Source organism: Vipera ursinii (assembly GCF_947247035.1).
Source record: "Vipera ursinii genome assembly, chromosome: Z".
Taxonomy (NCBI): Eukaryota; Metazoa; Chordata; class Lepidosauria; order Squamata; family Viperidae; genus Vipera; species Vipera ursinii.
Window position 1 is genome coordinate 125,576,440 of NC_139517.1, and position 25,944 is coordinate 125,602,383.

The following is a 25,944-nucleotide window of genomic DNA, read 5'->3' on the forward strand; positions in this document are numbered from 1 at the left end:
CCTCAACTCCTGATCCGTGGACCGGTGCCGGGCCGCGGCATGCTAGCAACCGGCCCGTGCAAACAAGCAAAGCCCCATCCGCGAGATGCAGGTAGCACACACAAAACCACGCCCCCTCCGGTCCGTGGGAAAATCCTCTCTCCATGGAACCAGTCCTTGGTACCCAAAAGGTTGGGGACCTCTGGGTTATTTTCCTTCTCCCCCCCCCCCGAAAATGCCCAGAGAACTTTGCCACCGTTTCTTCCTCTACAATCCCGAAGGTTAAAAACCTGATTTATTGGGGTAGGGAGTGGGGAAGCAAAGTTACCTTTTTCGGCCATTCCAAACCATTGTTGGAACGAAGAGTTGTAATCTTCCATCACTGTAGGTTTGACACCCTATTTCTTTTCACATATTCCCACCCCCCCACCCACCCCCGGTCTGCTTAACGAGGGAGACCTTCTGCCAAGTCCTGTTTCTCCAAAAGAAGACTCTTTTGGGTGTTCTGCCAGCAACCGATATATATATTAGGTCCAACTGTCATTGGCCGGCTAATCAGCCCGACCGGCAAACCAAAGGACAGCATCAAAACATACACATGGTGTTCGAGCACACGATGACATCTGCAGAAACTCCACGGAACAACAGAGACTGGCACATTTTGTTTCTCAGACAGCTTTCTCCAAATACCTCCTAATATCCTGGGCAAAAGTTCAATGGCATCGTAAAGGAGGAGGGAGAAATGTAATTTTTTAAAAAAAATTCTTTAAAAAAATCCATGCTTCGGCCTTCTAGGAATCTCACAGCAAAAGGACTAAGGCTGCCGTAGTAACAAGGACAAGAAATATTCATTTAACTATATTTTAAAATTAATGTAACTTTAGATAGATAGATAGATAGATGATAGATAGATAGATAGATAGATAGATATAGACAGCGATATAGATATGTAGATGTATAGATAGATAGATACACATAGATATATAAGTATAGATATGTAGATGTATAGATTACATACAGATATGTAGATAGATAGATACAGACGGACAGACTGATAGATATATATAGATATGTAGATGTATATGTATAGATAGAGATAGATAGATAGATACAGACGGACCGACTGATAGATATATAAAGATATGTATATGTATAGATAGAGATATATACATATACATATACAGGGCGGGAAAGGGCGGTATATAAATCTAAATAATAATAACAATAACAACAATAATAACAATAACAACAACAATAACAACAACAACAACAACAACAACAATAATAATAATAATAATAATAATAATAATAATAATAATAATAATATACAGATATAGACATAATGTGAGTTTGTGTGTTCATTTAAATATTTGTTTAACATTCATTTGGCTAGTCTAGTCTAGAGAAAAAAAGGACTAGGGGTGACATGATAGCAGTATTCCAGTATTTGAGGGGCTGCCACAAAGAAGAGGGGGAGTCAACTTAATTTCCAAAGCACCTGAAGGCAAGACAAGAAATAACGGATGGAAACTTATCACACAGAGAAGCAACCTGGAACTAAAGAGAATTTCCTGACAGTGAGAACAATTGATCAGTGGAACAACTTGCCTACAGAAGTTGTGGGTACTCCACTTTAGGCACTTTAGGCCAGTGTTTCTCAACCTCAAGATGAGTGGTCTCCAACTCCCAGAATTCTCCATGCTGGTTGGGGAATTTTGGAAGTTGATGTCCACTCAGCTTGAAGCTGCCAAGTCGAGACACTCTGAAAGTTTAGGCCAGTGATGGCGAACCTTTTAGAGACCAAGTGCCCAAAAACTGCCCCGGCCCCCTGCCCACCCCACTCCATGCCCCGCCTGCCCACAGGGCCACCCACCACCTTCATGGCCCACTGCAGTAGATCGCCCAGGCGGCCCTGCAATGCCATGGCAGCCATGCCCTCTCCCTGCGCCCCGCAGCATCATCTGCGTGTGACGGGGCGCAGGGGTGGAGTCTTGTCCCTGCTGTCCGGCTGCCATGTCCTTGGCTGCGCTGCTCCCTGAGGGCCATGCCCGGGAGTGACTCTCCTCTGGGGGGGCTGCTGGTGAGGGTGGGGCTGTGGGGAGACATGGGGCTGGGACGACGGTGCACGTGCCCACAGAGAGGGCTCCGAGTGCCGCCTCTGGCACGCGTGCCATAGGTTCGTCACCACTGGCTTAGGCTGAAGAGCACCCTCTATTCAGATACAATAATGGGGTTCCTCAGAAGAAGATGGTACGGCGCACAGCTCCATCTCACCCACCTGTTGAATGCTTCCGTGTCCTCTCGCTGTCTTTGCACAGAGATCCCAGTATATCCCCCATTGATTTAGATATCCTCATCTCATGCTGCTTGGTGTTGTTGGGTTGCAGAAGCTACAAACAGAATAAAAGTTGTTGGTGGGTCCCACTGAGCAACCGATAACTCAACTGTCCTGACTGTTGCAAGGAATGGCACTAGCACCAGGAAGAGAACTTAAGAGTTATATACCGCTTTATAGTGCTTTACAGCCCTCTCTAAGCTGTTTTACAGAGTCAGCCTGTTGCTCCCCCCCACCCCCCAAAATCTGGGTCCTCATTTTACTGACCTCAGAAGGACGGAAGGTTAAGTCAACTTTGAACTGGTCAGGATCGAACTAGTGGGGCAGAGTCAGCCTGCAATGCTGCATTCTAACCACCGCGCCACCACAGCTTTTTCGTGGTACCACCATAATCTCATGAGGCTCCAGTACTCAGTGAAAGAATCAAACAAGTGATCTACTTAAGTTGACAGTGAGGGAAGAGCTGTGTAGCCCCTGCCTCAGATCCCCTCGACTTACAGCAATTCAATTTAGTGACCATTCAAAATTACAACGGCACTGAAAAAACGGACTTAGGACCGTTTTTCACAGTTACGTCCTTTGCAGCATCCCCACAGTCAAGTGATCCAAATTCTGATGCTTGCCAACTGGTCCATATTTATGACCGTTGCAGTGTCCCAAAGTCATACGATCATCTTTTTGGGACCTTCTGAAAAAAAGCTATAAAAAAAATGGGGAAAGCTATAGATTGCCTTAACGATTGTGTGAGTCTCTTAACAACTGCAGCGATTCACCAAAGAGTCATAAAATCTGGTGTGACTTGCTTAACAACCATCTTGCTTAACAACTAAAATGTCTGGTCCCCAATTGCGGTCGTAAGTCAAAGGCTTACCTGTATTAAAAGGGTTAGGGTAGATTCTAATCTGTCAAATAATGAGAGCTAGCTGGGATTGAGGCACAGTGGTACCCAGATGCTAAAAACACATCCATGGGATGCTAATAAGGGAATGCAAATTAGCATAAAATATTAATTACCTTTTACTTTATCTCATTTCATCTCACTCTGTTTCCTGTCTAGGCTCAAACTGCTCGGGGATTATTGCAACCTTGAACTTCAAAAAATGTCTCAGGAAGATTACTTTCTTCGGCATAGTCATTCAGAGACTGCTGGTTCGGAGATAGTCCTCAACTTACAACGGTTTGTTTAATGACCGTTCAAGGTTTCCACAGCACTGAAAAAATGTTACTTATGATAATTTTTCACTGTTACAACTGTTGTAGCATCCCCATGATCACATGATTAAAATCCGGTCACTTGGCAACTGGCTCATATTTATGACGGCCGCAGTGTCCCAGGGTCACGTGATCCCCTTTTGCGACCTTCCGACAAGTGAAGTCAATGGAGAAGCCAGATTCACATTACAACCGTGTGACTCACTTAACAACTGCAGGGATTCGCTTAACAACAGTGGCAAGAAAGGTTGTAAAATGGGGTAAAACTCACGAAATGTCTTGCTTAGCAACGGAAATTTTGGGCTTGTGATCCTAAGTCGTAAATCGTTGTTCTTGGTAGTGGGGTGCTCTATGGAACCGTAAATGAGGGCATTTGTCAGCGGGGAATGTGTGCAACTTTGGAACTAGGTACTTTGCTAAATGACTGGTCGTAAGTGGAGGAAGATGACCCCTCACACACTTCCGGCCTTCTGGTTTTAATTGATGCATTCCTTCACAAGACAGTTGTGGAGGAAGGCAGCCAGCTGCTAAGCTGTGCACTCACCAGGTGCCTCTGGCATCAGGCAATCGCAGTTCAGAGTTGTAGTCAGAATGCTGGTGGTCCTCGACTTATGACCACGATGGAGCCCAAAGTTTCTGTTCCTAAGCAAGACAACTGTTAAGTGAGTTTTGCCCCATTTTATGACCTTTCTTGCCACAGCTATTAATCACTGCGGCCGTTAACATATTGATTAAGTGAATCTAATTAATGCCAGCTCTAGCAGAGATCAAAAGCTGAGCTTTCCAACAATGGGAACTAAGCTTGAACACTGGGGACAGGAAGGAAGGAGAGGGAGGAGAGAGGGAAGAAGGAAGGAAGGAGAAAGGGGGAGGAAGGGAGGAAGGAAGGAAGAAGGAAGGAAGGAAGGAAGGAAGGAAGGAAGGAAGGAAGGAAGGAAGGAAGGAGAGGGAGGAAGGGGAGGGAGGAAGGAAGGAAGGAAGAAAAGAGGAAAGGAAGGAGAGGGAGGAAGGAAGGAAGAAAAAAGGGAGGAAGGAAGGAGAGGGAGGGAGGGAAGAAGGGAGGGAAGAAGGAAGAGGGAGGAGAGAGGGAAGAAGGAAGGAAGAAGGAGAGAAGGAAGGAAGGAAGGAAGGAAGGAAGGGGAGAGGGAGGGAGGATGGAGGGAAGAAGGAAGGAAGGAGAAGAAAGGGAAGGAAGGAAGGAGGAAGGGGAGGGAGGAAGGAAGGAAGAAAAGAGGAAAGGAAGGAAGGAGAGGGAGGAAGGAAGGAGAGGGAGGGAGGAGGGAGGGAAGAAGGAAGGAGGAGGAATGGGTGGAAGGAAGGAAGAAAAGAAAGGAAGAAAGGAGAGGGAGGGAAGAAGAAAGGAAGGAGAAGGAGGAAGGGGAGGGAAGAAGGAAGGAAGAAAAGAAAGGAAGAAAGGAGAGGGAGGGAAGAAGAAAGGAAGGAGAAGGAGGAAGGGGAGGGAGGGAGGAAGGAAGAAAAGAGGGAGGAAGGAGAGGGAGGGAGGGAGGGAAGAAGGAAGGAAGGAAGGAGATGTCTCTTAAAGCAGAGATTGGGCAACCACAGTATAGGGTTTCCTGCTTGGACTAGGAAACCTCTGAGGTTTTTCCCTTCCAACTCTTGTTATTCTGTCGGCTTCCCCAGTGACTTTGCTTGTCAGAAGGTCGCAAAAAGGAATCCCATGATCCTGGGACACTGCCACCGTCATCAATATGAGTCAGTTGCCAAGCCTCTAAACTTTGGTCATGTAATCAACGGTCATACATGAGAAAAATGGCCACGGGTTCCTTTTTCCAGTGCAGCGGTAACTTCGAATAGTCACGAAACGAATGCTTTGAAGAGGAGGACTTGCCGGCAAAACACAGTTTCCCATACAAATGAAAGTTTGGAAAAAGCCAGGTTGCCAAAAAAAAAACGCCGATTGTCCCAGAGGGTTTTTCCTCCTAACCTTGGCAATCATCAAAATAGTCAAGCGCTTTCCACTCCTTCGGACGACCACATGGCCTTTTCGCTCGGTGCACAAATAAAAGTGGGCAATAATAATACGGTAATAATAATAATAAATTCGAAAAGAAAAAAAAAGAAAAAAAGAGAAAGAAACAGGTCTAACGTTTGTTTCCTTTGGGGTTTTCACAAACACCCTCAAGCTTTTCAGAGAAGGGCTGAGGTCCAAGTGTTCCACTGCCCGATCCAAATCTTCCTGTGATTTCAAGGGAACCAGGAGCTGGAAAAAGATTGAACAAACACAGGACAAGCGCAGCTGAGTTGCAAACAAGCAAAGAGAGAGGAAGTGGCTGAAGGCGGGGAGGGGGGAGCTGCAAGGGGGGGGGGAGCTTGGGAACCGCAGGGGCTTGGGGGGCCGCTGAGCACAGGACCGTGCAAAGCCATTGGAGGTTTCTACTGGAAAACAGAAACAAACATCGGGGGGGGGGGGGGGGAGGCTGCAACCTTTTATTCCATCATAACATTCCCTCAAGAAAGAACGGAACGAAAGTTATCCGAAAAAATTGCCACCCGGGGTCTCTCGTTCTGCTAAAAGGCCTGGGCTGCGCTGAATAAATCCAGGTAGTCCTCCATTGATGACCCCAAAACTTCTGTTGCTAAGTGAGGCGGCTGTTAAGTGAGTTTTGCCCCCATTTTACGACTTTTCTTGCCACCACTGTTAAGTGAATCACTGTGGTTGCTAAATTAGTAGCCTGTTTGTTAAGCGAAAGGGACGCGGTGGCCCAGTGGGTTAGGACGCTGAGCTTGTCGATCAGAAGGTCGGCAGTTTGGCGGGTCGAATCCCGAGTGCCACGTAACAGAGTGAGCGCCTGTTACTCGTCCCAGCTTCTGCCAACCTAGCAGTTCGAAAGCACGTAAAAATGCAAGTAGAAAAATAGGGACCACTCCGGTGGGAAGGTAACAGCGTTCCCTGCGCCTTTGGCGTCTAGTCTTGCCGGCCACATGACCACGGAGACGTCCTCGGACAAACGCTGGCTCTTCGGCTTTGAAACGGAGATGAGAGTTGGAAACGACTAGCACACATGTGCGGGGGAACCTTTACCTTTACCTTACCTTGTTAAGTGAATCTGGCTTCCCCCATTGACTTTGTTGTCAGAAGGGGATCACGTGACCCTGGGACTTATGACCCAGCAATGATCATAAGTATGAGTCAATTGCCAAGCGTCTGAATTTAAATCATGTGATCAAAGGGATGTTGCAATGGTCATAAGCGTGAAAAATGGTCGTAAGTCATTTTTCAGTGCTCTTGTAACTTTGAACAGTCGCTAAGTGAACTACTGTAAGTCGAGGACTACCTGTATGTGTGTGTTTAGGTAGTCCTCGACTTACAACCATTCAGTGACTGTTCAAACTTACAACCGCACTGAACAAAGTGACTTGTGATCGTTTTTTCACACTTACGACCATTGCAGCATCCCCGCGGTCCTGTGATTAAATTTGGATGCATATTTACGACGGCTGCAGCGTCCTGGGTCATGTGATTACTTCTGGTGACCTTCTGACTAGCAAAGTTAACAGGAGAAACCAGATTCATTTAACAACCGGGTTACTAATTTAACAACTGCAGAGATAACAATTGTGGCAAGCCAATGAGGCAAAACTGACTTAACAACGGTCTTGCTTAGCAATGGTAATTTCAGGGGTCAGTCCGGGTCGTAAGCCGAGGACTACCTTTATATAGACCTGGGAAGGTTGAAGCATGCTCTGTGAGGGGACTTCTCAGTGGTACACAATGGAACACAGCTACAACAGATGGGGACTCCCATTCTGTCTTTGATATACTTTAGTTTCTTCTCAAGCTGTAGAACAGGGGTCTTCAAACTTGGCCCTTTTATGATTTGTGGACTTCAACTCCCAGAATTCCTCAGCCAGGCACCCGTGCTTGTGAACTTCAACTCCCAGAATTCCTCAGCCAGGCAGGCTGGCTGAGGAATTCTGGGAGTTGAAGTCCACAAGTCATAAAAGGGCCAGGTTTGAAGACCCCTGCTTGTGGACTTCAACTCCCAGAATTCCTCAGCCAGGCAGGCTGGCTGAGGAATTCTGGGAGTTGAAGTCCACAAGTCATAAAAGGGCCAAGTTTGAAGGCCCCTGCTGTAGAGCATCAGCCATTCTCCTCAGCAAAGGTCTGGTTGAAGATTCCTATATAGGAAATAGAAATTAACCTGAGATTAGTATCAGCTGTCCATTCCTGGCCAGACCAGAATCAATGGCAAAGTTCAGCTTAACCTGGTAGGGGGAGGCGTATTCCAAAGAAGGCTTCCTCCATTTTACAGCAATAGGAATCAAGAATTAAATTTACATTCTTAAGACTGCTCTGCAATTTATCTCTCCTGATATGCGTTCCCTACTTGGAATTTGTTTAACCATTTTTCTCTGGCAATCGGCTGCAAATGACTTCCATGGCTGCCTCTCTCTCCTTGGAATGTCCATTAATCTTCCAAAATCTGGAAATAAAATATCCTACAGCCTTCCTCCTTTTTCCCCCCAGACCCGCACAGCCAGCCTCAAAAGACCCCAGACTGAAAAGTATGCTCGGTGCACCCTTGCTCTTGCTTTCTGCCCGTTGACAAAAGCTGAGAAAAATTGGATTCCTCACGCTAGCAAAACTGTCCTGTGCACGGACAGTCTCCACCAGATACCGGCCTAAATTTAGATGCATGCAAACCGGAGTGTAAGTTGGCACGCTGCAAATTCAGGAAACAAGCACAGCTTTCCTGAATCTAGGACACCGAATAAGTACATTAATATAAGGCAGGAAGGCATCAAAAAACTGCCAAATGCTGACTCAGGCTTTGCTTCTCTCCATGTTTAAAACAGGACTCAAGTCCACGGAGCTAAAGAAGGGGCAGAGACTCAGATATCAATGCAGCTCCCAAACGAACTCCAGAACAAGTTTACTCTCTGGAAAGTACCAACCCAGAACAAAAGGAATTTCAAAACTAAAAGTGTTTCTCAGGTTTATTTCCTTACTTATTTTTCATGGATCATTCGGAACTTCCAACTGGTCAGAACATTGATTGGATAAAGCAGGTGTGTCCAACCAGGGCAACTTTCAGACCTGTGGACTTCAACTCTAAGAATTCCTCAGCCAGCATGGCTGGCTGGGGAATTCTGGGACTTGAAGTCCATCCATCTTAAAAGCCTGCTGGTTGGGGAATTCTGGGTCTTGAAGTCCACCCATTTTGAAGCCTGCTGGCTGGGGAATTCTGGGAGTTGAAGTCCACCCATCTTAAAGCATACCGGCCGGGGATTCTGGGAGTTGAAATCCACCCATCTTAAAAGACTGCTGGCTGCGGAATTCTAGGAGTTGAAGTCCACCCATCTTGAAGCATGCCAGCTGAGGGATTCTGGGAGTTGTCCACAAATCTCAAAATTTCAATGTTAGATAGCCCTGGCTAGAGGCAGGAGACATGACATCTCTCTAAATTTTGGAAGTACTTTTTGCAATGGCTTTTAAAATATATTTGTCTTGGAGTTTGTGAGGTGAGCGGGGAATCTGAAGAAAGAATGACCGAAAAAAATATTGTCCCATCTTATTGCTGTCACATTTCCCATGAAGAGCAAGAGAATGGCCGAGACAGAAAAAGAAGCAACATATAAGGTACCTCATTGTCAGCATAATGCAAATCCATCAACTGCCCAAAAGCATCCATGACTTTCTGCAAAACATCTTTGAACTTAACCGGCCTCTGGAACTGGATAATCCTGCAGAAGGATGCATTTGTGAAAACAATTAACATCATCCTACCAATATTGTGCAGATAGTCCTTGACTTACAGCAGTTTGTTTAGTGACCGTTTGAAGTTACAAAGGTCATTAAAAGTGACTTGTGACTGTTTTTCACACAACTGTTGCAGCATCCCCAGGGTCATGTGATTAAAATCCAGATGCCTGGCAGCTGACTCCTGCTTATGATGGTTGCAGTGTCCCAGATTCATGTGACCTCCTTTTGTGACAAGCAGAGTCACTGGAGAAGCCAGATTCACTTAACAGCCGTATGCTTAACTTAACAACTGTAGTGATTCACTTAAAGTAACAAGAAAAGTTGTAAAATGGGGCAAGACTCACTTAACACGTGTCTCACACAGCAAGAAAAGTTGTGGGACCAATTGTGCTTATATATGGAGGACTTCCTGTGTACTTTTTGCAACAACAGGCTCTTATACACAGAAGCAAATAAAATCTCTGTGACTGAGGCTTATTATAGCTGGTCCTCAACTTACTACTATAAGCAAAATTTCTGTTGCTAAGCAGGACAATTACTAAGTGAGTCATTCCCTAATTTATGACCTTTTTTAAAGCAAATCAGTTGTGGTTGTTAAGCAGATTAGTGCAGTTGTTAACTGAATCATATTGTTGTTAAGTGAATTTGATTTCCCCCACTGTCTTTGCTTGTTGGCAGCCAGCTGGGAAGGTCACAAAAATTGATCACATGACCCCGGGACGCTGCAACTGTCATAAATACATGCCAGTTGCCAAGCATCCAAATTTTGATCATATGACCAAGGGTTGTAAATGTGAAAACTCAGCACAATTCACTTATTTTAGTGCAGTGGTAACTTCAAATGGCCACTAAATGAATGGTTATATGTTGAGGGCTAACTATAATGTTGTGAACGTGCAGTGAGTTATGTTAGAACGGTTCTGCTGAATGTCAATGAAAGCCCCACCTTCCAGGTCAGGAAAAACCAGAATAACAACAACAACAACAACAACAAGGAACTGCTTCCATCCTGTGATGATATCTGTAATACCATCAAACATCCACATTTGCCAATCCCAGGTCCTTGGTAAGGACTCGATAGGTAGACAAAAATGCCAAATCCAGTCTGAACATCTGGCTGACTGTGCGACGATCAATAATAATAATAATAATAGTAATAATAAAAGTTGGAAGGGATCTTGGAGGTCATCTAGTCCAGACCCCTGCTCAGGCAGAAAACCCTATACCATTTTGAGCAAATGGCTGTCCAGTCTCTTCTTTAAAACTTCCCAGTGTTGGAGCATTCACCACTTCTGGAGGCAGGTTGTTCCACTGGTTAATTGTTCTAGCTGTCAGGAAGTTTCTCCTTAGTTCTAGGTTGCGTCTCACCTTGATTAGTTTTCATCCGTCGCTTCTTGTCTTTCCTTCAGGTGCTTTGGAGAATAGCTTGACTGCCTCTTCTTTGGGGCAGCCCCTGGGATACTGGAAGACTGCTATCATGTCACCCCTCGTCCTTCTCTTCATTAAACTAGACATACCCAATTCCAGCAACCATTAAGAATCTGGTCTCCTTTCACACATGTCCTCATGTATCTTTACACTGCTTACAGAGCTCTGATGTAAGCTGCAGGCAGTCCTTGACTTGTCCATTCGTTTAGCGACTGTTCAAAGTTATGACAACTCTGCAAAAAGTGACTTTATACCACTTTATACAGCCTTAGTAAGGCCACACCTGGGACACCATATCCAGTTTTGGTCGCCATATTACAAAAAAAGACGTTGAGACTTTGGAAAAAGTGCAGAAAAGATCAACTAAGATGATCAAAGGCCTGGAGACAAAAACATATGAAGAACAACTGCAGGGCTTGGGTATATCCAGTTTAATGAAAAGAAGGATCAGGAGTGACATGATAGCAGTATTCCAATATTTGAGGGGATGCCCCAAAGAGGAGGGGGTCCAGCTATTTTCCAAAGCACCAGAAGGCAAGACAAGAAACAATGGATGGAAACTCATTAAAGAGAGAAGCAACCTGGAATTAAGGAGAAACTTCCTAACAGTGAGGACAATTAACCAGTGGAACGGCTTGGCTTCAGAAGATGTGGGTGCTTCATGATTGAGAGTTTTTAAGAAGAGACTGGACAGACATTTATCTGAAATGTCCTGCACGAGCAGGGGGTTGGACTAGAAGACCTCCAAGGTCCCTTCCAGCTGTATTCTGAATGACTGGACTGACTTACAATTGATACTCCCCACCAGACATATGATTGTGATTTAAGCTCTTGTGCAAATGGCGTATATATTTACACCAGCCCAGTGTCTTGGGGGATCACATAGAGCCTTGGTGGAGCAGTGGGCTGATGCCTCCTTAAGTAACACCAGCTGCCTGCAATTAGCCCAGGTTCGAGTCCCACCAGGCTCAAGGTTGACTCAGCCTTCCATCCTTCCGAGGTAGGTAAAATGAGGACCCAGATTGTTGGGGGCAATTAAGCTGACTTTGTAATAATGCCGCTTGGGGTGTGTGTGAAAGCCCTAACAAACAGGCATATACCTAGAGTGAAGGCTACTGCTAAGCTTGTAAGCCGCCCTGAGTCTTCGGAGAATGGCGGGATATAAATGTAATAAAAAATAAATAAATAAATAAATCACATGATGCCTCTTTGAGACCTCCCCATCCAGATTCCAACAAACAAAGTCAATGGGGGAGGCAATTTGATTAGCTCAATAACTGTAGCAAAAAAAGGTGCAAAATTATAAGATAAGATGATATCAGATAAGATAAATCTTTATTGTCATTTTCTACTATGAGCACACTGGCCCACATTAAAAATGAAATTCTGTTGCCTGTTCTGAAAAGAAAGTATATAAAATTGAGGGCATTGTTTAGTTCCAGTCCCAACTGCGGTCATAAATCAAGGACTATCGGTATGTCGGAGGAAAACGGCACCTGTGTAGCAAGAAAGGGGATCCTCATACTTGATTAACAGCATCATGGAAAATATAATACAGGTAGTTCTTGACTTACAAGAGTTTATTTAATGACCATTCAAAGTTACAGTGGCAATGGAAAAAGCGAATTACGACCATTTTTCACGCTTACGGCCATTGCAGCATCCCCATGGTCAACATGATTAAAATCCAAAGACTTGGCAACTGACTCATTTTTATGACGGTCACAGTGTCCCTGGCTTACGCGACCCCCTTTTGTGACCATCTGACAAGCAAAGTCAATGGGGAAGCCAGATTCATTTAACAACTGGGTTGCTAACTCAGCAACTGCAATTATTTCACTTAACACCTGTGGCAAGAAATGGGGCAAAAATTCACTTAACGACTGTCTCGCTTTGCAACAGAGGTTTTGGGCACGATTGTGGGACTCGTTGCGCCTTATCATCCAATGCTGATAAATTCTGTCCTTCCACTCAATTCTTATTGAAGCGAATGCATTTAATACGTTTGCCGTAACTGCATTTTAATCTTATTGCCAGAATGAAGAATGTAAGCTGCTCAGAGTCATTTTCCGAGTAACCATTTGGATTTTTAACTGAAATGCTTTGTGTTTTGTGTTTGGTTCCGTCTACTGTTCGTTACCCAGAGTTGCAAAATTGATCGGTAATTTAATTAATTAATTTAATTTATTGAATTTATATATCGTCCTTTCCCGAAGGACTCAGGGCGGTTTACAGGGTATAATTTTTAAAACATTAATACAAAAATTAAGACCAATTTTTAAATTAAGTTTAATTGATTAATTTTCAACAGGAGTGGCCTGTAATCATGAGGGAATAAATAAAAAAATATTGCCAACCTCTCGGTAGTATATAATCATTTTTGTAGGGATACCTGAAGGGGGACCACGAAACAAGGGAAATAACCTTGGGTTTTATTTACTTAGGAGATGGTTTTTAAAGTTCAGCAAAAGGAAGCAAAATATCTAAACCTGACAGACCCAGGTCCAGGGGTCTGTAGGGGGGGATGGGCAGCCAAGAAATTTAATGAAAAAATAAAACAGCTGTACCTTTTTTCTCCATCATGCTCAAACTTGATCCTGGCATTCCGCAACTACGGAAGACAAGGAGACAGAAAACCATTAAATACAGATAGACGGATGGATAAATAGATGATAGAGAGATGGATAGATAGTTAAAATAGTTGACAGAGATAGGCAGGCAGGCAGGCAGTTATGGATTGATGGATGATAGAGTGAGAAATGAAATAGATAGATAGATAGATAGATAGATAGATAGATAGATAGATAGATAGATAGATAGGCAGGCAGGCAGGCAGGCAGGCAGGCAGATGGATTGATGGATGATAGAATGAGAAATGAAATAGATAGATGATAAATAGATAGATGATAAATAGATAGATAGATAGATAGATAGATAGATAGATAGATAGATAGATAGGCAGGCAGGCAGGCAGGCAGGCAGGCAGGCAGTTATGGATTGATGGATGATAGAGTGAGAAATGAAACAGATATAGATATAGATAGATAGATAGATAGATAGATAGATAGATAGATAGATAGATAGACAGACAGACAGTCAGGCAGTCAGTCAATTACGGATTGATGGATAATAGAGTGAGAAATGAAAGATAGATAGATGATAGATAGATGATAGATAGATAGATAGATAGTTAGATAGTTAGTTAGATAGATAGATAGATAGATAGATAGATAGATAGATAGATAGATAGATAGATAGATATAGACAGACAGAAGAGAGATGATAGATAATAGAGGTATGGATGGATGATAGAATGAGAGATAATAGTTTATAAAAAAGGAGATAGATGAGATGATAGATGGATGCAGGAATGGGTAGATAGATATGGATGGATAGATAAGACAGACAGGTGATAGGTGATACACAATAGCTAGGTAGCTAGATGATAGGTAAATGATAGAGTAAGAGATAACAGATAGCTGATAAAGAGATAGAGATAGAGAGATAGGTAGATAACAGAGATAATGGTTGAAAGAGAGAGAGAGAGAGAGAGAGAGAAACAGACAGACAGTTAGTTCTTCTGCTCTTCTCATGTTACCAGGTCTTAACAATTCAGTCTCAGCCTCAATTCATCCACTGCCCCCTTTCCTTGCTTGGTATCTGTAATATCTTGCAGCCCACCCTCCCAAATGGGAATAAGGATTAGGACAAAGTAACACGTAGGGCATGTTTAAAATAGATGAAAGTCTATTGCTTGAAAGAAAAAAAAATATAGTGATAAGTTGCTTGTCTTCCAAAAATGTTTGGGCAGGACCATCCTATAATTTTTAAATTCTGCAGGACCCAGTAAACACCCCCTTTCCCATTGGCAGCCTTTTAAAAAGTACTTCTGGGGCTGAATCAGCTGGTTGAGTGCTCCGGTAACATAATGGAACATACTAGGGTTTGATTTAGCATGCTTTGTGAATTTGCTTTCTCTCTTAAAGAAAGAAAGCTCTGCAAACTAATATAACAATGCAATCTTCATTCTTTTCTTCTGGGTCTAATGGAAAAAGACTTGGAAAATAATTCGAAACTCTTGATTTTATATTTGACGACAGCAGCAAGACTACTCTACTCACGAAATGGAAGGACGTTTCGATTCCAACCATGGATGAATGGCTACAAAAGTTGATAAGAGTTAGCAGAGATGGCTAAATTGATAAAAAAAATTGTTTTGATAAAACAAAAGAATATAAGAACTTTTGTTTCTACTTGGAAGCCACTTTGTGCACGAGGTGGAAAAAAATTATACTTTGATTTTGGGTTTTACTGATTAGACTGATTTGTTGTTATAGAAATGGCTAGTTCATACTACAATAGAAACATAAAAAGTTGAAATTTGGTTTTATTGTCTTATATTTTACTGCAAAAGAGGGAAGTCAACACCTTTTTTTTCTTTTCCCCCCTTCTCCCCACACTTCACTTCTTCCCTCCCACTTACCTTTGTTCCCTACTATTTGCTTTTGTATTTTCGCATTTTATATTATGTTAATAAAATAATAGACATTTTGCTGTTCCCCAAGCAGGGATTTTTGGAAAAATGTGTCCATTTCTTGCAAACCAAGAGCATAAAAGTGCTCAGAAAAATCCACAGCTGGTTGGAGAATTAGGTGGGGCCGCTATTCTTAAAGGTTTGTGTTTTGTTTTGTTTTTTGTTATGCAGAATTAAATTATAACTTTATCTCTCTTTCTTTTCTCCCTCCGGTTTCTTTTGGGATGGAAAAAGCGCATCCTACATTTGGGAGTGTACATAGTTTGCAAAGATCAGCTACACACTGCTGGTATATCTAAACAGGAGAATTTCTACAGGAGCGAATGGATGACGACGCCTTTTCCTGAAAACTCTTCTTATCTTTTACTTGAGGTTTATCCAGAACATGATTAGCAGTTTCCATGCTTCCATTCCATGCGCCTGAAAATATGTTGTGGCAGTGAGGAAGTTTCAGTCCAAGGGCTATTTATGTGGAAGCATGTGTCTGTGCGTGTTTATTAAAAAGATCACATCCTAATGTGGCAAAATGGACTGCATCAATAAGTGGCTGAAGTTGATTGATTTCAGAAGAACAGAATAACAAGAGTAGGAAGGGACCTTGGAGGTCATCTAGTCCAGTCCCCTGCTCAAGCAGGAGACCCTATACCATTTCAGACAAATGTTTGTCCAATCTCTTCTTAAAATCCTCCAGTGTTGGAGCACTCACAACTTCTGGATGCAAGCTGCTTCACTGATTAATTGTTCTGACTAACAGGAAATTCCTCCTTAGTTCTAGTTGGTTCTCGCTTTAATTATCTCCCATCGATTGCTTCTTATCTACTTTCAGGTGCTTTGGAGAAGAGGATGACCCCCCCCCTCCTCTCTGATAGCCCCTCAAATATTGTAAGACTGCCATCATGTCACCCCTAGTCCTTCTCTTCACTAGACTAACCATGCCCAGTTCTTGCGACTATCCTTTATGTGTTTTAGCCTCCAGTCCCCCGATCATCTTTGTTGCTCTTTTCTGAACTATTTCTAGAGCAGGGGTGTCAAACTCAATTTCATTGAGGGCCGCATCAGCATTGCGGTTGCCCTCAGGGGGCCGAGTGGGTATGGCCAGGGTGGGCGTGACCTACTGGGTGGGCGTGGCTAGAGTGCGTATGGCCTACTGGGTGGGCGTGGCCAGCTCTACATCGTTCGCATCAAGGGTGCCTATGGGGGCCTGAGCAGGAGTGGGACAGATCTGAGGGTCTCTGGCAGGAGGAGGGTCTCTGGGCCAGGGCCAAGGCAGTGGGGGCCGTTCCCTCACTCTTTCCAGGATGGCTTTGCGGGCCGCATGAAACCACTTCACGGGCCAGATCTGGCCCCCGGGCCTTGTGTTTGACATGTCTGGTCTAGAGTCTCAACATCTTTTTTATAGTGTGGTGACCAAAACTGGATGCAGTATTCCAAGTGTGGCCTTACTAAGACTTTACACAACAGTCCTAGCACCTCATGTGATTTATGATTCTATACCTCTGTTAATGTAACAAAAATTCCAAATTCAGGTGATTCCCATCAACAATTGGAAATCAGCTGAATTTGGTGGGTCACTAAACTGGGTCATCACTGTGGATTCACTTCACTGCTAGATCCCTTGGAGTTCCTAAGCTGAAACAGGAGTGTCTCTTAAACCCCAATGAAACAGAGGATCCTAATCTATTTCCCACCAGCTATCACTGCTTGTATGGATGTTGGGTTATCCTCCGTGGCTGAGCTGAAGAATTCTCCAGTTGGCAAAAACAGCATTGACAGCATGGCTGAATATAGTTAGTTCTCAACTTACGACCACAATTGAGCCCAGCGTTTTCACTGCTAAGCAGGACAGTTGTTAAATGAGCCTTATCCCATTTTATGATCTTCCTTGCCACTGTTGTTAAGTGAATCACTGCAATTGTTAGTAATATGGTTGTTAAGTGAATCTGGCTTCCCTATTGACTTTGCTTGTCAGAAGGTCACAAAAGGGAGTCACGTGATCCCAGGATATGGCCACCATCATAAATATTAACCAGTTGTCAAGTCTTTGAGTTTTGATTAGATGACTATACAGAAACTGCAACAGTCGTAAGTGTGAAAAACGGCCCCTTTTTTCAGAGCTTTTTGTAAGTTCGAACTGTCACTAAATGAACTCTTTACCTTTAGTGAGAAAACCAAAGAGATTTTGTCAGATTTGCAAGGTAGTCCAAACAGGAAATATTTGTGGAGTGTGTTTACGACTGATGCAGCACCCCTCTGATGGAACATACTGTGGCCCAGATTTCCAGAAGGGAGGGGCTGCATTCCAGAGGGGCAAGAGGCAACTCAATTCAGATAGTTTCTGTGAGTGAAAGAGGGTGAAGACGGCTCCACCTTAATAATTCCCAGAGTTTATACGGATAGTAGCATGCTTTAGTGTGACAAGATTCTCATAAAATAGATAGGTAATAGATAGATAATTGACAGAGATAACAGATAGCTGATAAAGAGACAGACAGACAGACAGACAGACAGATAGGTGGGTGGGTGGGTGGGTGGGTGGGTGGGTGGATTGATGGATGGGCAGACAGACAGACAGGTAGACAGAGAGAGACAGAGACAGAGAGATAATAGGTAGGCAGGTAGATAGATGATAGAGACAGATAATAGCTAGGTAAGTAGGTAGATAGATAGTAAGACAGAGACAAACAAACAGGTAGGTAAGTAGATAGATAGATAGATAGATAGATAGATAGATAGATAGATAGATAGATAGATAGATAGAGACAGACAGACAGACAGACAGACAGACAGATAGGTAGATTGATAATAGAGAGACAGATAATAGGTAGGTAAGTAGGTAGATAGAGAGACAGACAGACAAATAAGAAGGTAAGTAGATAGACAGGTAGATAGATGATAGAGATAGACCAGACAAACAATTAGACAGACATAAGTGAGAAACAATAAAGAAATTGGTTTGAAAGAAGCACAACATGTTTTTCTTTGTTTTGGGATCGTGTGATCCCCATCTGCAACTTTCCCAGGGGGCTTCCGACAAGCAGAATCAACGTGGGAAGCCAGAGTCACTTTAACGACTGAATCATTCATTTAACAACTGCGGGGATTTGCTTAATAACCACAGCAAAAAAAAAAAAGTTGGTTGTGACTCCCTTAACAGCTGCCCTACCTAGCAGCGTCAATTCTGATCCAAATTGTGGTCGTAAGCCGAGGACTATCTATATCTTGAAATGCAAGACCACAAACCTTTTCCCTTGCTAGTCACCTGTGATAAGTTTTCATCTGTGGTCTTCCCTATGTTAATCCACCCCTAAGAAATTTCCTGAAAAGACACTCTAAATGAGAGGTGGGGAACTGTGACCCCCTTTATGACTTGTGGACTTCAGTTCCCAGAATTCCTGACTCATAAAAAGTCCATAGTTCCCCACCCTTGGTCTAAATAAAGAGATGCCATTCAGATCTGCCCTGCTTGTATCTCCACTCAGTTGGACAGTCCTTAAGACCCAATGCCATTTTTTTGTTGTTGTTGTTGAGCAGAACAGCTCCGTTTTGGAACAATTTGTTGCTGGAAATGGACAAAAGCAACCCCAGAAGAGAGGAAACGTAATAGCTGCATCCTCTTTCTTCACTGTGAAACAATAACAGTGACCTCCTTTCGTTAAGGGCCAAAGGAAACACACCAGGCAACATACACAACAGCAGTTGGCTGGCGAGTAGAGAAATATGAGAGAAGCTTCAGGGAAAACATTGCTGGGTAAAACTTAGGAAAACAAGCATGGGCAAAAGAGGCCCAATGAGAAGGGGAAACGAAAACCACAATCAGGCTGTGTCCATTTTGCATCCTGGTCCTTCCTGAACCAGCCTTGAACAGATCCCTTCATCATCTTCATCAGCAGAGTACAGCTTTCAAAATTTTGCTGCACTCTGGTGTGATCTAGAGAAGTTGAGAGATAAAATTACCCTCGTTGGAAGTGATATGTTTTTTCTCCTTACTATTTCCTTGATAACGCTGAAATTCTGGTCTATTTGTTTCTTCTTTTTTTAAAAAAAATCTTTTTATTGTTCTTTTGAATGGTGTGCAAATGTTGCTTATCTCTTTGTGCCTGGTGATGGCAGTTTTGTCTGAGTGCCAGTCTTCTAGGCATTCTCTGGTGTTTTGGGGACTTGGCTTGATCTACGATACTGACCGTTTCCCTGTTGAAACTGATTAATTATACCTATGTGTCATGAATTTCACCATGTGTTCCAACAGCTAATTGGTGTTGGAACACATTGTGTTCTTCGGCCTGCTATTTTTCTTTAATTTCATAACTTTATTGATTTTCAAAAATAAAAGATTAAGATAAACAAGAGAAAACGTTTGAAGGAAAAGGGAGATCAAGAAAGAGAGAAGAATAGAATAGAGTAGAGTAGAATAGAATAGAATAGAATAGAACAGAAATAATAATAGAATAGAATAGAAATATAGAATAGAATAGAATAGAATAGAATAGGATGGGATGGGATGGGATGGGATGGGATGGGATGGGATGGGATGGGATGGGATGGGATGGGATGGGATGGGATAGAACAGAACAGAACAGAACAGAATAAAAGCTGGAAGGGACTTTGGAGGTCTTCTAGTCCAGCCCTCTGCTCAAGCAGGAAAACTTATACCATCTCAGACAAGTGACTGTCTAGCACCTCTTCTTAAAAACCTCCAGTGATGGAGCGCTCACGATTTCTGGAGGCAAGCTGTTCCACTGGTTAATTGTCCTCACTGTCAGGAAGTTTCTCCTTAATTCCAGGTTGGTTCTCTCTGTAATCAGTTTCCAACCATTGTTTCTTTTCCTGCCCTCTGGTGCTTTGGAGAATAATGTGACCCCCTCTTCTTTGTGGTAGCCCCTCAAATACTGGAATGCTGCTATCATGTCGCCCCTATTTCTTCTTTTCTTTAGACTAACCAAACCCAAGTCCTGCAGCCGTTCTTCCTATGTTTTAGTCTCCAGGCCTTGGATCATCTTAGTTGCTCTTCTCTGAATTTTTTCCAAACCCTCATAATCATAAATCGAGGACTACCTATATTTTATCTATATTTATTTGATCAGCCTCCCAACTCCAAGATACAGGTCGTCCTTGACTTACAGCCACAATTGAGCCCAAAATTTCTGTCGCTAAGTGAGACATTTGTTTACTGAATTTTGCCCCATTTTACAACCATCCTTGCCACGTTCGTTAAGTGAATCAAATTAGTAACACAGTTGTGGCTTCCCCATTGACTTTGCTTGTCAGAAGGTCTCAAAAGGGGATCACGTGATCCCTGGACACTGCGACCATCATATATATGAATCAGTTCTTAAGTGTCTGAATTTTGATCACGTAACCATGGGGAGGCTGCAAAAGGTCATCAGTGTGACCATATTTTCAGGGCTGTCAGAATGTTGAAAAGTCACTAAACGAAATGTTGTTACGTCAAGGACTATCAGTAATTCAAAAGAATGTGCGGTCTTTGTAAGGAATGTTTCATTTCTGGAATCACCCCAACTTTTCTCAAGTTATCCCAAGATGATGCTTGCCAAGTTCTGCCTGCTCTCCACCCTCCTTGGTGCATCAGTTTCCATAAAAAAAATTAATTCCACCTGTCAATCAAAGCATTATTGGCTCATTGGCCACTACAACAGCTGTTTGTGGCCTCATGAATTTGCTAAACATCTTGAATCGTTTTTCAGCATGGGCTGCTATAGGGCTGAATTTAACTCAGAGAGCTGTTACACCCTGGAGCTCAGCGACGTGTTTGTTTTCGTCAACAAGCATATGTTGTTATAGTGATGGGAAGAGAAGGACGGGAGGTTTTTTTTGGCATAGAATCTGTGTTATTCAATCTAAAATCTATAATTCAGTTTTTTTAAAGCATTTTGGTCTTTGCTGACAACAGAAAGATTAGCAGCAGAATTTTATAAACCCAGAGGCACTCAGAGAATTAAAAGCAAACTGGATTTAATCCCCAAATCAAATCAATTTTCCAGACTGGATTATTGGCTTGGATCAAATTAAATCAGTGGTCTCAAAATCAATGCGATGATCCACTGTCTTTTTGCACATCAGCCAGCCTTCTTTTCTATGAATCGGTCTGATGCCAAAATTGAGCATATGCTCCTCTAGTTGGTTGCCTTGGCTTAATAAACTTTATCACATTTCAAAGAAAGATAAAAGACAAAATGACAGAAAAGGAAAAATGGGGGTAGAGGTGTGGGGGGGGAGAGAGGATCCAAAAATTAAAAAGTGAAAAACTGTTTTTTTTTTCTTGTCACTCTCCAAATTAGAGGATCACCATTTCTTACAACAGGGTTAGTCAACCTTGAACATTTTAAGATAGGTGGACTTCAACTCCCAGAATTCTGGAAGTTGAAGTCCACCTATCTTAAAGTGGCCAAACTTCATCAAAAGTGATCAAAGAAGAAAGGGTCCACTTATTTACCAGAGCATCAGAACGCAAAACAAGAAACAATGGGTGGAAACTCATCAAGGAGAGAAGCAACCTGGAATTAAGGAGAAACTTCCTGACAGTGAGGACAATTAACCAGTGGAACAGCTTGCCACCAGAAGTGGCGAGTGCTCCATCACTGGATGGTTTAAGAAGAGACTGGACAACCATTTGCCTGAAATAGTATGGGATTTCCTGTTTGAGCAGAGGGCTGGACTAGAAGATCTCCAAGATCTCCTCCAGCTCTATTCTGATGCAGAACTGAAGTCTACCCATCTTAAAGTAAACAAGGTTGACCAAAACTGAAGTCCATCCCTCTTAAAGTGAACAAGGTTGATGAAAATTGAGGTCCATCCCTCTTAAAGTGGACAAGGTTGACCAAAACTGAAGTCCATCCCTCTTAAAGTGGACAAGGTTGATCAAAATTGAGGTCCATCCCTCTTAAAGTGGACAAGGTTGACCAAAACTGAAGTCCATCCCTCTTAAAGTGGACAAGGTTGATCAAAATTGAGGTCCATCCCTCTCAAAGTGGACAAGGTTGATCAAAATTGAGGTCCATCCCTCTTAAAGTAGACAAGATTGATCAAAACTGAAGCCCATCCCTCTTAAAGTGGACAAGGTTGATCAAAATTGAGGTCCATCCCTCTCAAAGTGGACAAGGTTGATCAAAACTGAAGTCTACCCATCTTAAAGTAAACAAGGTTGACCAAAACTGAAGTCCATCCTTCTTAAAGTGGACAAGGTTGACCAAAACTGAAGTCCATCCCTCTTAAAGTGAACAAGGTTGATGAAAATTGAGGTCCATCCCTCTTAAAGTAGACAAGATTGATCAAAACTGAAGCCCATCCCTCTTAAAGTGGACAAGGTTGATGAAAATTGAGGTCCATCCCTCTCAAAGTGGACAAGGTTGATCAAAAATGATCTACAACAAACAGTCCTGTCTATTTCACATTCCACCCAGAGTGACTTTGGATAGTGAGATAGGCAACATATAAATTCAATTAATAAATAAAATAAATATTCTGCTCTTTTGGCTGTAAACCCCAGAACAGCCACACGCGATGAACTTCCAACACGCTGTTTCTCATCCTTGACAGCAAGGCAGGCTGGAGAATTCTGGGAAGTGATGTCCAACCATCTTAAAAGCTGCCAAGGTTGAAAAAACACCGCTTTAATCCCTTTTATGTTGTGTAGGAACAGTGAGAACTGCAGAACAGAATCTGAAGGTCCATTTCTAACCTGTTTGTTCGAATGATTTTTATTCCTGTTGCTGTCTAAAAATCCACCGCATTTGCCAAGGGCGGCCAGATCCTTCATAATAGAATTAAGAACTTCTTCTTCGTCTGCAAACAGAACAAACAAAAAATTAGGTTAGACCTCTGAAACTTTGTGGTGTCTTCTCAAGGACCATAAAATATACTCCAAAGATATATAAGTAGTCCTCGACTTACAGCCATTTATTTAGTGGCCATTCAGGGGGGAAAAAGGGACTTGTGACCGTTTTTCGCACTTATGACTGCTGCAGCATCCTCTTGGTCTCGTGATCCCCTTTTGCAACCTTCAGACAAGCAAAGTCAAGGGGGAAGACAGACTCACTTTACAACTGTGCTACTTACTTAGTAACTGTAGCGATTCTCTTAAGAACTGTGGCAAGAAAGATCGTAAAATGGGGCAAAACTCTCAGCAACAGTCTTGCTTAGCAACGGAAATTTTAGACCCAAATGTGGTCGTTAAGTTGAGCTTTGTTTTGGATTGTGCCTTGCGAACTCTAGATTTTTCTTGCCTCGTGAACCCTCTATTCCTTGACTTATGACCACAACTGAGCCCCAAATTTTTGTTGTTAAGTGAGATATTTGTTAAGAGAGTTTTGCCCAATTTTACGATCTTTCTTAAAAGTTGTTAAGTGAATCACTCCGGCTGTTAAGTTAGTCACACGGTTGTTGTTAAGTAAATCTGGCTTCCCCATTGACTTTGCTTGTTAGACGGTCGCAAAAGGGGATTACGTGACCCTGGGACTCTGCAACCGTCATAAGATGAATCAGTTGACAAGCATCTGAATTCGAATCACGTGATCATGGGGATGCTGGAAAGATTGTAACTGTTCTTTCTTCAGTGCTGTTCTAACTTTGTACAGTCACTAAATGAATTGTTATAAGTTGAGGATTACCTGTATTGTGGATTTAATTAAGACCGGTAGATTTATTGTGTTTGGGAAACTTTTCAAGTGCCTTGCGGACTCTTTGGCCATTGCTTGGTGGACTAGCATTGGCCTGCTTTTGGCTGGACGTCACTTGGAACAGTTCTGGGTTTTGGGTGAAAGGAACTGCCGGGGAATATAATTGATATTAATATTAATGTACCCACTAAATCACCATTACATGTGACTAGGATAGCACACTAATCAATGCCTGATTCATTTAATATCCGTGATGATTTGCTTAACAAGTAGGGCAAAAAGGTCATAAAACTGGACAAAACCTATCAACTTCCTTGCTTAGCAACAGAAATCCTGATCCAAATTGTGGCCATAAGTCGAGGACTTTGAATATTCCTATCCAATCACAAAAATGTCCTTGTGCACTCAAAGCAAGAACACATAAGATCACGGGGAGCTAATGTTCTCCCCCCTAATTTTATTCATTATGTATTAATAAAAATTAAGAACAAAAAAAAGTAAGAATAAAAAATGAAAAAAGATACATCGCAAAGTTTAACCAAAAAGGGAATTTGGGGGTAGGCAGAAGTACGCTTGTACGCTTAGTAAGAGACCCTTTCCCCCTTTTATGCTAATGTAGATATGTTATAAAAGGGACGCGGTGGCCCAGTGGGTTAGGACGCTGAGCTTGTCGATCAGAAGGTCGTCAGTTTGGCGAGTCGAATCCCGAGTGCCACGTAACAGAGTGAGTGCCTGTTACTCATCCCAGCTTCTGCCAACCTAGCAGTTCGAAAGCACATAAAAATGCAAGTAGGAAAATAGGGACCACTACGGTGGGAAGGTAACAGCGTTCCGTGCGCCTTTGGCGTCTAGTCATGCCGGCCACATGACCACGGAGACGTCCTCGGACAAACGCTGGCTCTTCGGCTTTGAAACGGAGATGAGCACCGGCCCCTAGAGTCGGAAACGACTAGCACGCACCTTTACCTTAGATATGTTATATTGTATTACTTCAATGCACATTTGAACACAATACAGTAAAGTTTATAAACTATGATTAAGAATGATTAACATTACTTTAAAAGCTTGGACCATTGAAAATGAAAAGTAAAAAGTAAAAAATTCTATCAGTAGGAATTGCCATTTAGGAATCTTTAGTTCCCAGAATTCCCCAGCCAGAATACCTGGACCTCAACTCCCAGAATTCCATAGCCAGCATATCCGGGACTTCAATTCCCAGAATTCCCTAGCCATTTAAGAGAGAATAGGAAAATTGAGGGCTTCAGATACATTGATGAATGCAAAGCCAAGCCATATCTTAGTGTAGGGTTAGGCAACCTTGGCTCTTTTATGACTGGTGGACTTCAACTCCCAGAATTCCTGAGCCTGCATGGCTCAGCCTGGAAACCTTTCCCTTTCCCCTCAGCATGGCTGGCTCAGGAATTCTGGGAGTTGAAGTCCACCAGTCATAAAGCGGCCTAGGCCTAGGCCAGAGGTAGGCAACCTTGGCTCTTTTATGACTTGTGGACTTCAACTCCCAGAATTCCTGAGCCCGCATGGCTCAGCTTGGAAACCTCTCCCTTTCCCCTCAGCATGGCTGGCTCAGGAATTCTGGGAGTTGAAGTCCACCAGTCATAAAGTGGCCTAGGCCTAAGCCCAGGGTAGGCAGCCTTGGCTCTTTTATGACTCGTGGACTTCAACTCCCAGAATTCCTGAGCCCACATGCCTCAGTTTGGAAACCTCTCCCTTTCTCCTCAGCATGGCTGGCTCAGGAATTCTGGGAATTGAAGTCCACGAATAATAAAAGAACCAAGGTTGCCTACCCCTGTCTTAGTGCATCAATTGAAGCACAATAGGTTTTCTTAACTCATTTTTAAAAGCAATTTTAAAATATGTGGTCTTCAGCTACCAGAATACTGGAAGCAATCTGGCTGGGAATTTGGGGAGTTGAAGTCCACAAAGGTTGTCTGGGGAATTCTGGGAGTTGAAGTCCACGCTCTGTAAAATTACTTAAGTGGAGAAATAATGCTCTTTTCCACAGAACTGAGGGACGGCCTGGCCAAAGCCTCACCTGTTGGCTTTGTGGCTAAGCCAGGACTAGATCTTTCTCTCTCCCCGT

At 42.9% G+C, this 25,944-nt stretch overlaps 1 protein-coding gene across 1 annotated transcript in view; it reads right to left on the reverse strand.

The window, feature by feature from the left end:
- Positions 1-25,944, reverse strand: part of LOC310648880 (mitogen-activated protein kinase kinase kinase 3-like) — a 111,389-nt gene that overhangs the window by 30,642 nt on the left and 54,803 nt on the right. Inside the window, exons 3-7 of the mRNA XM_083376987.1 lie at positions 22,910-23,013; positions 13,247-13,290; positions 9,133-9,232; positions 5,634-5,747; positions 2,258-2,369 (exon numbers count right to left, since the gene is read on the reverse strand). Of these exons, the coding sequence (XP_083233113.1) occupies positions 2,258-2,369; positions 5,634-5,747; positions 9,133-9,232; positions 13,247-13,290; positions 22,910-23,013 (474 nt within the window). The remainder of the gene's footprint in view (positions 1-2,257; positions 2,370-5,633; positions 5,748-9,132; positions 9,233-13,246; positions 13,291-22,909; positions 23,014-25,944) is intronic.